This window comes from Gavialis gangeticus, unplaced genomic scaffold (assembly GCF_001723915.1).
Source record: "Gavialis gangeticus isolate Ggan-Ray unplaced genomic scaffold, GavGan_comp1, whole genome shotgun sequence".
NCBI classification, from domain to species: Eukaryota; Metazoa; Chordata; order Crocodylia; family Gavialidae; genus Gavialis; species Gavialis gangeticus.
This window is the reverse complement of record NW_017729032.1, coordinates 168,084,241-168,097,482: the sequence shown is the minus strand read 5'-3', so window position 1 is coordinate 168,097,482 and position 13,242 is coordinate 168,084,241. Positions and strand designations below refer to the sequence as shown.

Below are 13,242 nucleotides of genomic sequence, written 5' to 3'. Positions count from 1 at the left end.
CCTGCATGGGCTAAGCCCAGCAAGTGGGGGGAACTCTTCCACGCCCTCCAGCATGCCCCGTGGGCTCCCCAGGATGCCAAAGATTCCAAGTGGAGCCAAACAACTGACTGGCTGCTGGGGACATCATGGTCACCCACCTGGACCTGATGTGGCAGCATGTCAGCATGGCATGCTCCCTTGTGGTCACCAGCCAGCTGTATCATGCATGCTCATCCACTGTGCCCTGTGGATGACTGCCAAGTATGTGTGTGTGTCCTGGATGCCTGGGTTCAGTGTGTGTGCGTGTGTGTGCATGCATGTGTGCATGTATGTGTGACATGGATGCCTGGGTTCTCCGTATCTATATGTGATGGGCTAGCTGGCAGTGACTTAGCCCAGGGGTTTTGAAAGGGTAAAAGATGATTGGAAGACATGGGATTCCCTTTCCTTACCAATCAGGCTCCAGAGATTCACCCTCCATGTCCCCTGATTGGCCCCTTGGCAGTGTGGCTGCCTCAAAGAACATCAGCAAGAAGATTCAAAGAGCTGGCAAGAGTTGGGCCAGCGGGGCAGAAGCAGTTGCCCCAGAAGAGCCTGAAGGAGTGAGACCTGCAGGCAGCAGCTGACCCTCAGCTGCGTAGCACGCGGCCAGCAGGAGAGGCTGCCCACTGGGCTCCAGGATTGCCTACGAGAGGCTGCGGCCAGCCGGAGAGGCTCCCCAGGTCCAGCAAGGATCTGAGCAGCGACCTGAGAGGTTCCCAGCTCTACTTCCAGCTTGACATGAGGCTGGAGCTCTGGGAAGGTCAAGACCCCTCACAGCTCAGTGCTGCATTGGTGGCTGTGTGGTAGAGTTTCTGCCTACCACAGAGGAGATGCAAGTTTAAGTCCCAGGTTGGGTGACATGGTGTGAGTGAGCTAACAGGGAGAAATTCTTCTTGCTGTGGAAAAGGGCCATTGTGTTTTCCCCCTTTCTCCCCCTCCAGGTACCTAGACCCTATATTCCTTGTCATTTGATGTTTTGTATATTTTGCCTTTTATATTTCACCAACCCGTATTGTTTGGTCTGCTGTTTGTGTTTTACACATTGGTTAACCACATCTTTTGTCAACTGGATGAATATGTCTGTGATTGTAAGTTTCTAACCTTTGTTGAATCTTGCCCCTTTGGGGCATTGTACTGTTCCCTATACCCCCTGGTTTATACTGGTTATGTTCCCAGTACTGTTTTCTCATTAAAAGGTATATGGTAAGTCCCCATTAGCGGTCTGGCTCTGCTCTATGGGGCGGGGGGGAGGGTCCCTACACCTCCCATAGTGCTTGTGCACCTGCTTTGATCCCTTCAATTGGAGAGGGGGTACCTCTTGGAGTACCGCCCAGGTTACATATATCTATGTGCATGTGTGTGTATGTGCATGTGCATGTGTCCCAGATGCCTGTATTCCCTCCCTGATGATGTTGGCGGGCCTGGCCCCACACAGAAGCAGGTTGTCTGGATACACAAAGCCCTGGCTGACTAGCTCTGCACCCTTGTAGACTGGAAGCCCTCCTCAGATGAGTATGACTGGAGGGCTTCGAGTGCACACGGCCTGGCACCAGGTCATGGGTCTCCAGCCATGTGCTCCTCTGGCCCTGTACCACCTCCCTTCCCCTGTCCATTCCAGCCCCCCACATCAAGGGTCCCGTTTTGTCCTCATTTTGCTAGTGCTGTCTATTAGGGCTCTATTAGGGCATTAGACAAAGTGATATAAGAAGACAGACCCTAACTGCTCTCCTGCTGTCAGATTTCTAGGCCTATGGAGAGCCCAGCAGGTCAGGTACCATGGCCTTTTGTGTTGCACTAAATTTAGGTAAGGGGTGGGATGAATGGAAATTAAATGATCATTCAGAGTATTCCAGTCTGAAATCTATTCCTGCAGTGTTTTATACCAACGCCAAATAAGTGTCCCATTAGGCATGACCTTGACAGAGAACTGCGGTCAAATGAACAGACTGAGATTTGGATATGGATGCTACAAAACAGCCCTCTACAAGATGAACACCTTCATGAATGTGGTGTCCAACAAACAGCATTGGACTTAATCGAAAGCTGCAATCTTTACAAATGCTGAGATGGGGTAGATGGAATCCACACACTAAGCAATAATACCAGACAGTGGCTCATAGCTGGCCAGAGGGAACAAGCAGGGTGGGGTTGGAAACAGGGGCTTTAATACCTTAGGTCACTAACAGCCCTGGAGGTGGGACCAGTGCAGCACTGGGGGAGAGGAGACGAGCTCTGGCCTAGGCTAGACCACCACCCCATGAAGTGGGGTGAGTGGGGTGCTGCAGTGCTCCACAGGATATTAGAGGAATGTGACATACCATGAGTCACAATGGGGTGTGGTAGAGATGTTCATAATCTACAGTGCTGAAGTCTGATACCACATCCATCCAGGTTTATCTTATCCACCATTTCTACAGTGCTCTATGTGCCCTAACCATCTGTTTGGTTATGGATGTAGAGCGCTTCCTGTGTGCTTACCACTCAATAAGTGTAATTTGTGTACCCAGCCACTATCTCAGAGCCAAACCTCCTAAACCAAGAACACTATTTTTGGCTCTTTCTGCTTCATTCTGAGGATGTGAGTTGAACTGCTGCAAAGGACTACATATACTGTGAAAAAACAATTATTACCTTGGCTGAGAACATGCTTATTGATGCCCCTGAGCTTGGGCCAAAGATATTTCTGAAACTCATGCCTCAAACTGGCAGTGAAATTAACTAGGAACCAGTGGAGTAGTCAAGGCATCAAAATGACATGTTTACGTGAATCCATCCAGTTAAGGAGACAAGCTGACAAGTTTTCTCTAGGCATGGCTTCCACCTACAGACCTATATAGACCATGTATAGAATGAACATTTACTGTGCCTGGCAGCAATGAGCTTAAACATATTGTACTGCTCACTGCACACTAACCCTCAACCAGAAACTATATGTTGCCTTGCCCACATAGCAACTAACCTTCCTGTGGCATTGCACAGATTCAAATATACTGCTTCAAGCTAAAGAACTGTACAGCACAATAAATTATGTCAGGGTAGACACTCTTGTGAACACTTATGAAAACTGACTTCCTGTGAACACAGCGGACTGAACTCAGTTGTCCAGGAACCACTTTCCAGACCTCCCCTTCCTCTGTTTGTAGTTTAACATGTAGTTAATCCAGTTTGGAAGTGATATATATAGGAACAAGTGGAGTGGTCAAGGCACCTTAATGACATGTTTACATGAATCCATCCAGTTAAGGAGACAAGCTGACAAGTTTTCCTCTGTATATTTTCTATAGCACTGATATATTTTCAAAGGAAACATGCTGAGGATCAGACCCAGTGAGGAAAAATAATCCAGTTTGGAAAATATATATATATATATATTATGTATATATATATATAAACTCCATGGCTTGAAGCAGTAAAAATAATCCATATATATACAAACCACTTCCAAATGGAATTATTTTTATTCACTGGGTCTAATTCTCAGCATATTTTCTTTGAATTGAGATGACTTGGGGATTTATGCCCATGTCTAACCTACAGAGGAAGCAGGGGGGTCTGGAAAGTGGTTCCTGGGCTATTGAGTTCAGTCCCATGTATTCACAGGAAGTCAGTTTTCCAAAGAGTTCACAAGAATATATATAAGGACATTTTCATTTGGAAATCTCTGGCAGGCTGGATGGAAACAGAAAAGGTGTTAATATGCTAAAACACATCTAGGCCAAATGGTGACCCCCAACACACCCCAAGATTTGCATCAAAATTGTTAACAGTGAGCACATCTACATGTACTCCTTGTTGGCAACCAGTCTGCTATACATGGAAGCAGCTGGGTACAAGGCTGTTCCTACCCTGCTCTGGCCCTATACAGCAGCCAGGGGGAGATTAGTCTACACACACAGTAAAGTGTCTTGTGTAGACATACCCAGTGAGGACTAAAAGGAGGAAAGCAACAAAAATGATCAGAGACATGACTTACAGGAAAAGATTGAATGATTTGGAGGACAGAACAGTGAAGTGGGTTTCAATAACAGTCTTCAAATAAAAAAAAATATTGCCATAAAGAGGGTGGATAGTCTTAGTGTACACAGTAAATAGTAAAAGTTGCAAGGCAGATCTTAAATTAGAATAAACAAAATTTAGGTTGAATACTAGGAAGAAATTTCTAACTACAGAAGTGGTAAAGAACTGGAGCAGGTTACTTAGAAAAGTTGTGGAATTTCAACTAGAGGTGTGTGAAATGGGCCCTATAATGATTTAGATTCAGATTTGGCTCAAATCAGGGACAGTGATTCAATTTGTTGATTTGGATCACTGTCCCCGATTCGATTCAGCTGAATCTGAAGGTTTGATGCTGATTCACAGAATAGACACAACTTTAAATGTTTTTTCTACATACCTCAAAGTACCAGGCATGGCTTGTGAATGCTGTGATTCTGGGGTGGTTGGAGTGTTCCACAGGAGAGCTGAGGTCCCCCTGCATGTTTGGCAACCAACCCGGAAGTGAACCAGAAGTACTTCCAGTCCACTTCCAGGTCTGCTGGGGAGTTCACTGGGGGGCTATCCTGTGCCCCCCGGCTCAGCAATCGGCCAGTGGGTGCTCTACCAGACCCAGGAGGCACCAGTCACCGAGCCGGTGTGGGCCAGGGGGAGGATCCCTGAGTGCTCCCCAGTGGACCCAGAAGTGGACTGGAAGTGCTTCTGGTCCACTTCTGGGTCTGGTGCCAAGCACACTGGGGAGCCCTCCGTGGCTCCTGTGGGACATTCCATCCACCCCACCATCGCAGCATTCACGAGCCACCTGGTACCTTGACGTATGCAGAAAAAACATTTAAAGCTGTGTCTATGTTTGAATCGCCAAATCGTTCCAAATCTCTCCAAATTGATTTGATTCAGAGAGATTAAAGGGTCTCCTGATTCGATTCGGATTTGGAGACTCGGCCACTGAATTGAGCCAAATCTCTGCCGAATTGAATCAGCGACTGAAGCTTTGCAAGCCCTAATTTCCACCCTTGGGGGATCAGGTTAGGCAAACACTTGCCTGAGATAATTTAAGCAGGGATAATCCTGCCATGAGCAAGGAGTTTCTAGATTATATGTTGTAGTCAAACACATTACTGTGGTTGATACAGGATTAATTGGATAAAATGTGTTTTCAAACTGAAAATAAGAATACAAAGAAAGGTGGGGAAAGCAATGTTGTTTGAATAATGCAAAGGACATTTTATTTCTAAAATAACTGTTTTGCAATATTAGCAAAACAATATTAGCTTTACCTAGGAGATGCTATTTTTCATTTTACTGTTTGTTCAGCACTGAATCAGATTTATGGTAGAATCACTTTGCAAGATTATTCTTTAGCCTCACATCCTTTACTCTGTCTTAAAAATAAACAAACATAGTGGAAATATAATTTTATAAACTAGTTCTCCTAAGGGCAGGAGTAACATTTGCAGCATATCTTAACTACTTCATTTAAATTCTTTTCTGGTTCTGCTTAACAGAAAAGGTAAGACCTTTATGGTTCAAACCCTAAAAAGCCCTAAATAATGAAGACTTTGAAGATAAACATTTTTCCATATACTGTAATGGCCAAGAAGTCTGAACTTTGAATTTTGGCAATATGTATTACAAGAATGGGTAGTGAGACCATAAAATCTTTGATAACTTTTTTCATAAGAGCCTTGTATAAAAATCCAGCCAAACTGAATCCATAAATTCAGGATTTCACCCTTAGTCAGTACTTTTGATGGTTTAACCTGGGACATTTCAAATTAACTAATCAGAGGGCACCTTCTGAAAAATCTTACCCACTAAAATGTCTCAGATTAAGAACACCAAATCAGTAAATATTAGAAAATCTTGGCCTTTGACCCTACACCATGCCCAGTACAAAAATCTGCCCATGAATACACATACTTTCTCAGCGTGATTCCAGAAAATATTGATATAATTAAATACAATTCCTTCTGTAGTTCAAAGAATGAAAACTACTTCCACAGTCTCCTACCATCAGTGGGAAATGGAAGTAGTTGCTTTGAGTTGCCATAGTTAATCAAGGGCTTTTTCATATTTGACTCCTAACAGTTTCATAGTTTTGTCTGTTTCAACATACAAATTGTAGATAGGACCCACCTATTTTCTTTTCTCCAATGACTATATCATATCATTAAGGAAATTTTTAAATAGAATCTATACATATTACAAAGTTTGGAGGTTGTTTTCCCCCCTCTATTTAATGATAAACACATACTGAACTATTTGTTCATCAGTAGAAGGTGCTAAACGAGATGCTTAATGCTCATTGGACTAATTCTATTGTGCATTAGTGCAGCTGGCAAAAAGCATGCTAATGAGCTAATGCACAGTAGATTGAATCTAATGTGCATTAAGCATCACACAAAAAGTTTTCATTGGTGCTGATGCACAGTAGTGCAGATTACAGCGCATTAAATTAGTACCTGTTATTACAAGTACTAAACGTAATAACTATTACAGGTTATTGCAAGTATTAAACTTAAAGCACCATAATTGCAGCATATTAATGAATGTGTAGATGAACCCAGTATTGCTTCTAATGCAACAGAGTGGGATGGCCTATTTTTTATTTCACTTGGAATTCACAGCTTTTTCTCTTTAACCATCAGGATACTAAATGTATCAATTGTGCCAGAATACTGTTAGTAATAGCAATAGCTAGCTCTTTCTTATAGTTAGGCAATGCAAATATCATGCTGCAGAAGACTAAAACAATTTATTTTAGTAGCCTTACTACTCTAAGGAGGACAGAAGAGAGAACTCTTGTTCTGGTAGTCTTTGAAATGGTATGTACTCTTCACACAGTACTAATGTAAACCTGTAGAGGGCTCTGATACTCTTTGTAGTAGTTTATTTTTAGTGGTACTTAATTTGTATCATAAATAATTTCAATACATATCTGTTTATACTTCCATATTAAATCCAAACCCACTACTGTGTTATTAAAAAGAGATGGGAAAAAAACACAGAGAGAAAAGGATTATATTCTGTTGATCCAGCTCTTCTCCTTCCATTTAAAGCACGTGAAGTTATTCTACCTGCTCTATGAAGTATAATTAATAACATTAATAAGGTACTTAACCTACATTGAAACAAAATAAAAATGTTAACTAGCCTGATTATAACCCTCTGGGGCATGTTATATGCAGTGACATTATAACTGTAAATTCTTTAAATGTTGAAATCCGTTACATATGCATCAATATGCAAGAACAGTAGAAATATATTGTCTCAAAGCTTACCTTGAGACTCTGGGCTTAGTATTTGTGACATAGAATGTAATCATAATCATCACCTACCAATTTAACAAACTACAAACATGAAATATTTAAAAGAGCATTCCATCGACCTGCCTTTGTGTCAGCTCCCGTGTGAAACATTATTTTTTCTTTGAAATCGTTTTACTAAGATTCACTACTAAGAGTTCGACAATTAACTTTCCAGAAAGAATTTTCCTTGATTCAAGATTCTGTGTCTGAGGGATTCAACAGGGAAGCCTTCCATCTTACTTGAATTTTGTGATGTGCCATAAGAACATTTTTTTTATCCTGAGTTCAAATCAGGAAATTTTCATTCATCTTCATGCTTCTGATTTCGAAAGAAATGCTTTATCTCTGGAATCTGACAGTCACAACTGTAGAACATCTGTTATTCTTTCTCCCTTCCTTTCATGACCCCCCCACAAGGCACATTACCCCAAACAACAGAACATCCCTGATACTGTGCATACTGTACCTTAGGTGCCACGCATTTCTCAAATAACTCAATGAAGGTAGCATACCCTTTGCTATAAGAGTTTGTTCCTTTTCAGTATTGTGCTATAATGCGGTTTTCTATATTTTCTATTTGCCATGCTAAACCCAGAGCGTTTTTCTATTTAAAGATTTTGTGCAAAGTTGAGATTTCTAGTGGTGTTTTTTTCCTTCGTATTTCTCTGTGTATACCTAATTATTTACATTTGGGTGACAGTAGGTGACTACTCCTTTTGTAGGAAGTCTGCAGCTTTTCATTTTTTCAGGCCACCTGTTCCAGCTAAGATTCTTTATGCTTTTCAGCACAGAACCTACAACATGCTGGACAATTAAATTAGCAAGATATTAGACAAATTTTGGTAGCATTCCAGTTCCTTCCTTGTCATCTAAGTGGCCAGTTTTAGTTATCTATATCAGTGGTTCTCAACCTTTTTTGTACTAGGACCCATTTGTAAACATCAGTGGCCAGTCCCCACTCAGGCCCCAGATTTCTCCCCCTCCCCAGTGTGAGGCTGGGGGGTGAGGGGGAGCAAACAGCTCCTGGCAGGCTGGACCTCTACCAGCCTGCAAGGGAAAGGCCATGGTTCCCCACATTTCTCCATTTTAAAGTTTGTTTGTGACCCATTCATACATCTTTGAGACCCATTTTTGGGTTGCAATCCACAGGTTGAGAAACACTGATCTACATAACATTTATGGTCATCTAAGTGAAGAGGTAAGAATCATAGGCAAAGGTAGGAATCCTATTCCTAGCTGTGTATCCTGAGTGCATAGACTACAAATAAGAGATGACTGGGCATGTACATTAGTCAACCACAACCCACAATCAGAGAGACCTAGGAACACAGCATAAGGGGCTTTCAGGGTGGGGTTTGCACCAATAACTGACTGGTTAGAACATTGACTTAGGAAGCCAGAGGACCTACATTTGAGGCAGCCTCACCCAAAGGGGTTGAACCTCAATTGCTCAAATTTTCCAGTGCAATGCTATAACCACTGCACCCGAGATCAGCTATTACTTAGTTCCTTCTCTGGCATTCCCCCTGAAACTGGCTTCCTGGGTCAGCATGAACAGTTCCTGATGCATCCAGAAATAGAGAGCCAACCTGTGCATAAGTGGCATTTCTGAGATTTAAGAAAATCATGTAGACAACTGAAACAGGTTGTCTAGGTCAGTGGTACTCGACTCCCAACCTGCAGGCTATTGATTGTGTCATCCATCCTGCCAGGTTCTCCTTGGGTCCAAAAATTGAACTGTGGGGGAGCACTGGTAGTGTTACTTGCTGCTCCTTTGGTGCCAGATTTCCAGACTTGTGGGTCAGAGAGCATGGGCGTGCATGTTAGATCAGGCAAGCAAGGCCAAGGCAATAGTGAGGCCAGATCTGAGTATGCAGCACAGGGCCATGATAGTGCTGGTCTGATGGTGCATGGGGCCACAGAAATGTGAGGCATTATCTGGGCTCACAGGTCCTGATCCAGGCACATGGGGTCTGGCCAAGGCAGTGCAGGCCCCAATCTGGGTAGTCAGGACAGAGGCAGGGTGTGTGGAGCTGGGCCAGGTTGCTAGGGGGGCTGATAGGGTCCTGATTTGTATGTGGGAACCTTTCTGTATGTGTCAGACTCAACCCTGCATGCTGACTCCATGGGGCATCTAGGCTGCAGACAAGCCCCACACCACTCATCCAGCCCATGGGGCTAAAAGGTTGAGTGCCCCTGGTCTAGATATTCAGTAGAGAGACCACCCTTAGATGATAAAGAAGGGAATGCAATGCCATCCTTAGCTAATCACATCTATTTTACTTGAACATATTTTGCTTTGAATTTTTGAGGAAGCCTCTGGGAGTTAGGTGCCTTTTTCAGTGAGCTGGGTTTTTGTGTATGACTGGTGCCTGGTAAAAGCAAACAGGGATTTACAACATCAGTTTCTCCACAGTAACTGTTTACATGAATGCTCTTATCTCAGGGTAAAACACTGTAACTTAGGGGTGCATCCCAACAAATGCACACATACCAGTGCACACATTTCCTGTGGGAAAAATAGCAGCAGCATATATTTGTGCTGCTGCTATTTGTCCCTGGGCATGCCCCAATATGCATGCTCCTGTGCGTGGCAATTGACCTAGGTAGGGTAAGGGATACTGAGGCCAGCACCTGTACTGGTCCCAGCAGCCTTACCTGGGGTTCTGGGGGCTTCTTGGGGGAGCAGCTTGGAGCCTGGCTGGCAGCTGGAGAGTGGCTCTGGCCAGCATGCTGTTAACACATATACTGTGCTGCTTTTTTTAGCAGCATTTTTTTTTACACCAGGATCTCCAGGTGTCCCAGAAAAAAGGGTCATGCTGTTAATTAGCAGTGCGGTGAGTGGGTGCACCTGTCATGTGCAGTTTGAGGCACCTCAAATGGGTTTGACGTGCCACACACCAAAAGTGAGTGCTCATTGGGACACACTCTAGTACTCTCAAAAATGGCCATGCTACCATGGTTCGATGTTTTGGTCTAACATGAGGTAAGAACATGGATGTGGGAAGATATTGTGGAGCAGCCAATGTGCCATAAATCTCCACTCCCTTTTACACTGCAATAAATAGTTCGTGTGCCCATATCAAAAGATACCTAACTCCTTTGTGTTCCTTTGAATATCTTTTCTCTTACTTGTTTTCTTTGTAGTTCCTATTACGTAAGAGAAAGCAGCACCATTTAATTTTTTTTCCTGTTAGTACAAATAAGCAACCTAGGAACCTAGCACTCTCACCGGACCTATAAGGCAGTCTAAGACTAATGTAGCAGACCATCAGCTCAGGAATGGTAATAAACCAGACCATCAGAATGAGTGGTGAATATACAAAGGAGCTGCATAAGTTTTCCTTACTCTCATGAACTCTAATGCAGAAAACTTTTCAGGTTCAGCTGTTCACAAAATATTTCTCTTCCTTCAAGAGCTTCTTTCCACCTTTCTTTTTGACAATATTTCTCTAAGTATATGACAAACTCTTTGTGTACTGTTTTGAAGGATTACTATAGCCCATTCATCCCTTGACATTTGTAATAGAATTTCTTGGTCCTAATTGTAAACAGAAATACATGTGAAATTGAACTGTACATGCTTGCAATCAAAAGGCATTGTCTGAAAATGTATTATTATACACACATTTTAAACTGAGATGAGAGTCTGTTTTTAGTGATTTAATAAATATTGCCTGCTCAAAGAAAGCAATTTTGTACTTGACTGTTCTGAAACCAAAATTGTTCTGGGGTAAGTAGGGAGGAGGAAGACAGGAGGGTCATTATCTTTCAGTACTGGTATACTTCAGCCTGATTGTTTCAAGTATGAACTTTTGAGTTGTTTTCACAGGTGATTACTTCCAGAAATGGAAAGTCATTCCCATATGCCCAGAAATAAAGTAGGTCCACTGAAGGATTTCATGATTATTGCTCTCCAGTATTTGGTAGCTGAGAGGGTCACTACCTTATAAGGTGAATTACTGGCCTTTGGCTGTACTGTGTCCAGAGAATTACATCCCCCAGATAACTGACTTCTTCAATAAATAGGAGTTACTCATATATTTTTATGATGATAACAGTATCAATAACAATGCATAATAAGATTTTACTGTTATTTTATCATAAATTCTTTTGATGACAGCCCTGTGAAATCACTTTAACCCAGGCTTTAATGACTGCTTTCCCATTGGTGACTTACACTATATTGAACCTTCATTGACTTGTTAGGTTGACTGAACCATATAACAAAATACATGCAGTCTTAATGTTACTATATTTTACTAAATAGCTTCTAATCACTTAGGCATACAAATATTTAGTCGTTTTGTAATGGGGATGGACTTTGGGAATGTTCACAGATTTCCAGTGAAGATAAAAGAAATGCCTCAGAAAGTATTTAAGCAATAACACTTCAGTTAATGTACTACCTACCTACACTCCAGTCCATTTCTTCCACAGCATCCCCATATAAGCCATGTTTACTCTTTCCTTTGAAATATTTTGATGCATATAGAGCAGTGTGGGCTTGAAGGTAGGACATGAAAAGAAGAAATGGTTTATCAGTATTCCTGAAAGAAGAAAATATTAACAGAAGAAGATTACTTAGCAGACAGCAATAAAATATTAGCAATAACATGAAGTCTTTCTACAATAATGCTGTCTTTTCTACAGGACAGAAGAAATGGCATATAGCTGCTAGACTAAAATCAATTCTGAAACAACACTCTGCCCATTTTTAAATATGTACTGTATTGTTTCTGAATAAAACTTTTAAAAATACTTAGAATACCCATCTCTTTGCTTATTGTTATACCTGTCCAAAATATTATTACAAGCACTGTGTTAAAGTTGAGACATAAAAGGGTGTAATCGTAAGCACTTTTTTCTTTATGGTTACTGATAGAACCTCTCTGTGTGACCCTACCAGCAAGCACTGAAACAATGTATCTTTTTAAAGATACATTGTTTCTGAACCAAACCAAGTTCTTACCTAATTTGCCTTCATGGATAGCTCAGCATACTGGAGTTTTACAGAAGGTTAGTGTAAGAAACAGAGGTCAAAGAAAATAAATATCCATATAAAACCCCGAGTAAAAAAGAATAGCCACTCAATGCTGATATAAATAATTAAGAATGTAGATTATTTTTTCTTTTGTAACCATAGCAGGTCCTCTTTCATTTTAGGCCATTTTTTCATCAGATTATTCTACAATATGAAAGAAAAAAGGAACGGGAGAACTGAACTTAGAGTGGGGCTGTGAGTTTCGCCATTTTGATCAGTTGGCTCCATATCTCTGATCACTTTGAGCAGGTTGTGAAGGGAATGTTTAGAGGACTTTTGGCATTAGAATTTAGGGAGGATTATTTCAAATATTAATGAAGATTACTTGACTTTATGATTGTGAAAATTTCAGTGAACCAATAGAGCTCTAGAAAAGCATATGTAAGTTGACACCTTTTAAAACACCAGTGATAAAGGAATGAGGGTTTTGCATTGAATAGTAATCCCTTAGTATTTGCACTTCCTTTTACTGTGAAAACAAACAGTATTAATCTCTCAGATTAGAAAGCCATATTAGTTCCTTACAGTGCTGGTATGTGTATCTGTTAAGGAGAAAAATGTAACTCACTTCTTACCTTCTGGACTGAGACTGCTCCATCAGTCCCAAAAGGCAATTCTTGTCATAAGCCCTTTAGTAAAAGGGATTCACATAATACTCATACTTTACTCTCATGGAAAGAAATCCATTGTGTTGCAGTACACGTATGCTTCTGTGTCCTTCCTCTCACCTTGGCTCTGTCTGTTCTGATGGGTATTATGTGGCAAAATCTCTCCCTTCTCCTTGAACCAAATTCCATGAATATATATTGACAAGGGCTAGTAATTTTTTTTCCCTTGCTGCTAACTTGGGTCACACTGGAGAACCTAAATTTGGTA

General features: G+C 41.6%; 1 protein-coding gene across 1 annotated transcript in view; it reads right to left on the bottom strand.

Moving 5' to 3' along the window:
* STS (steroid sulfatase (microsomal), isozyme S) overlaps window positions 1-13,242 on the bottom strand; it is a 215,891-nt gene that overhangs the window by 128,281 nt on the left and 74,368 nt on the right. The window contains exon 7 of the mRNA XM_019525011.1: window positions 11,736-11,872. Within this exon, the coding sequence (XP_019380556.1) occupies window positions 11,736-11,872 (137 nt within the window). The remainder of the gene's footprint in view (window positions 1-11,735; window positions 11,873-13,242) is intronic.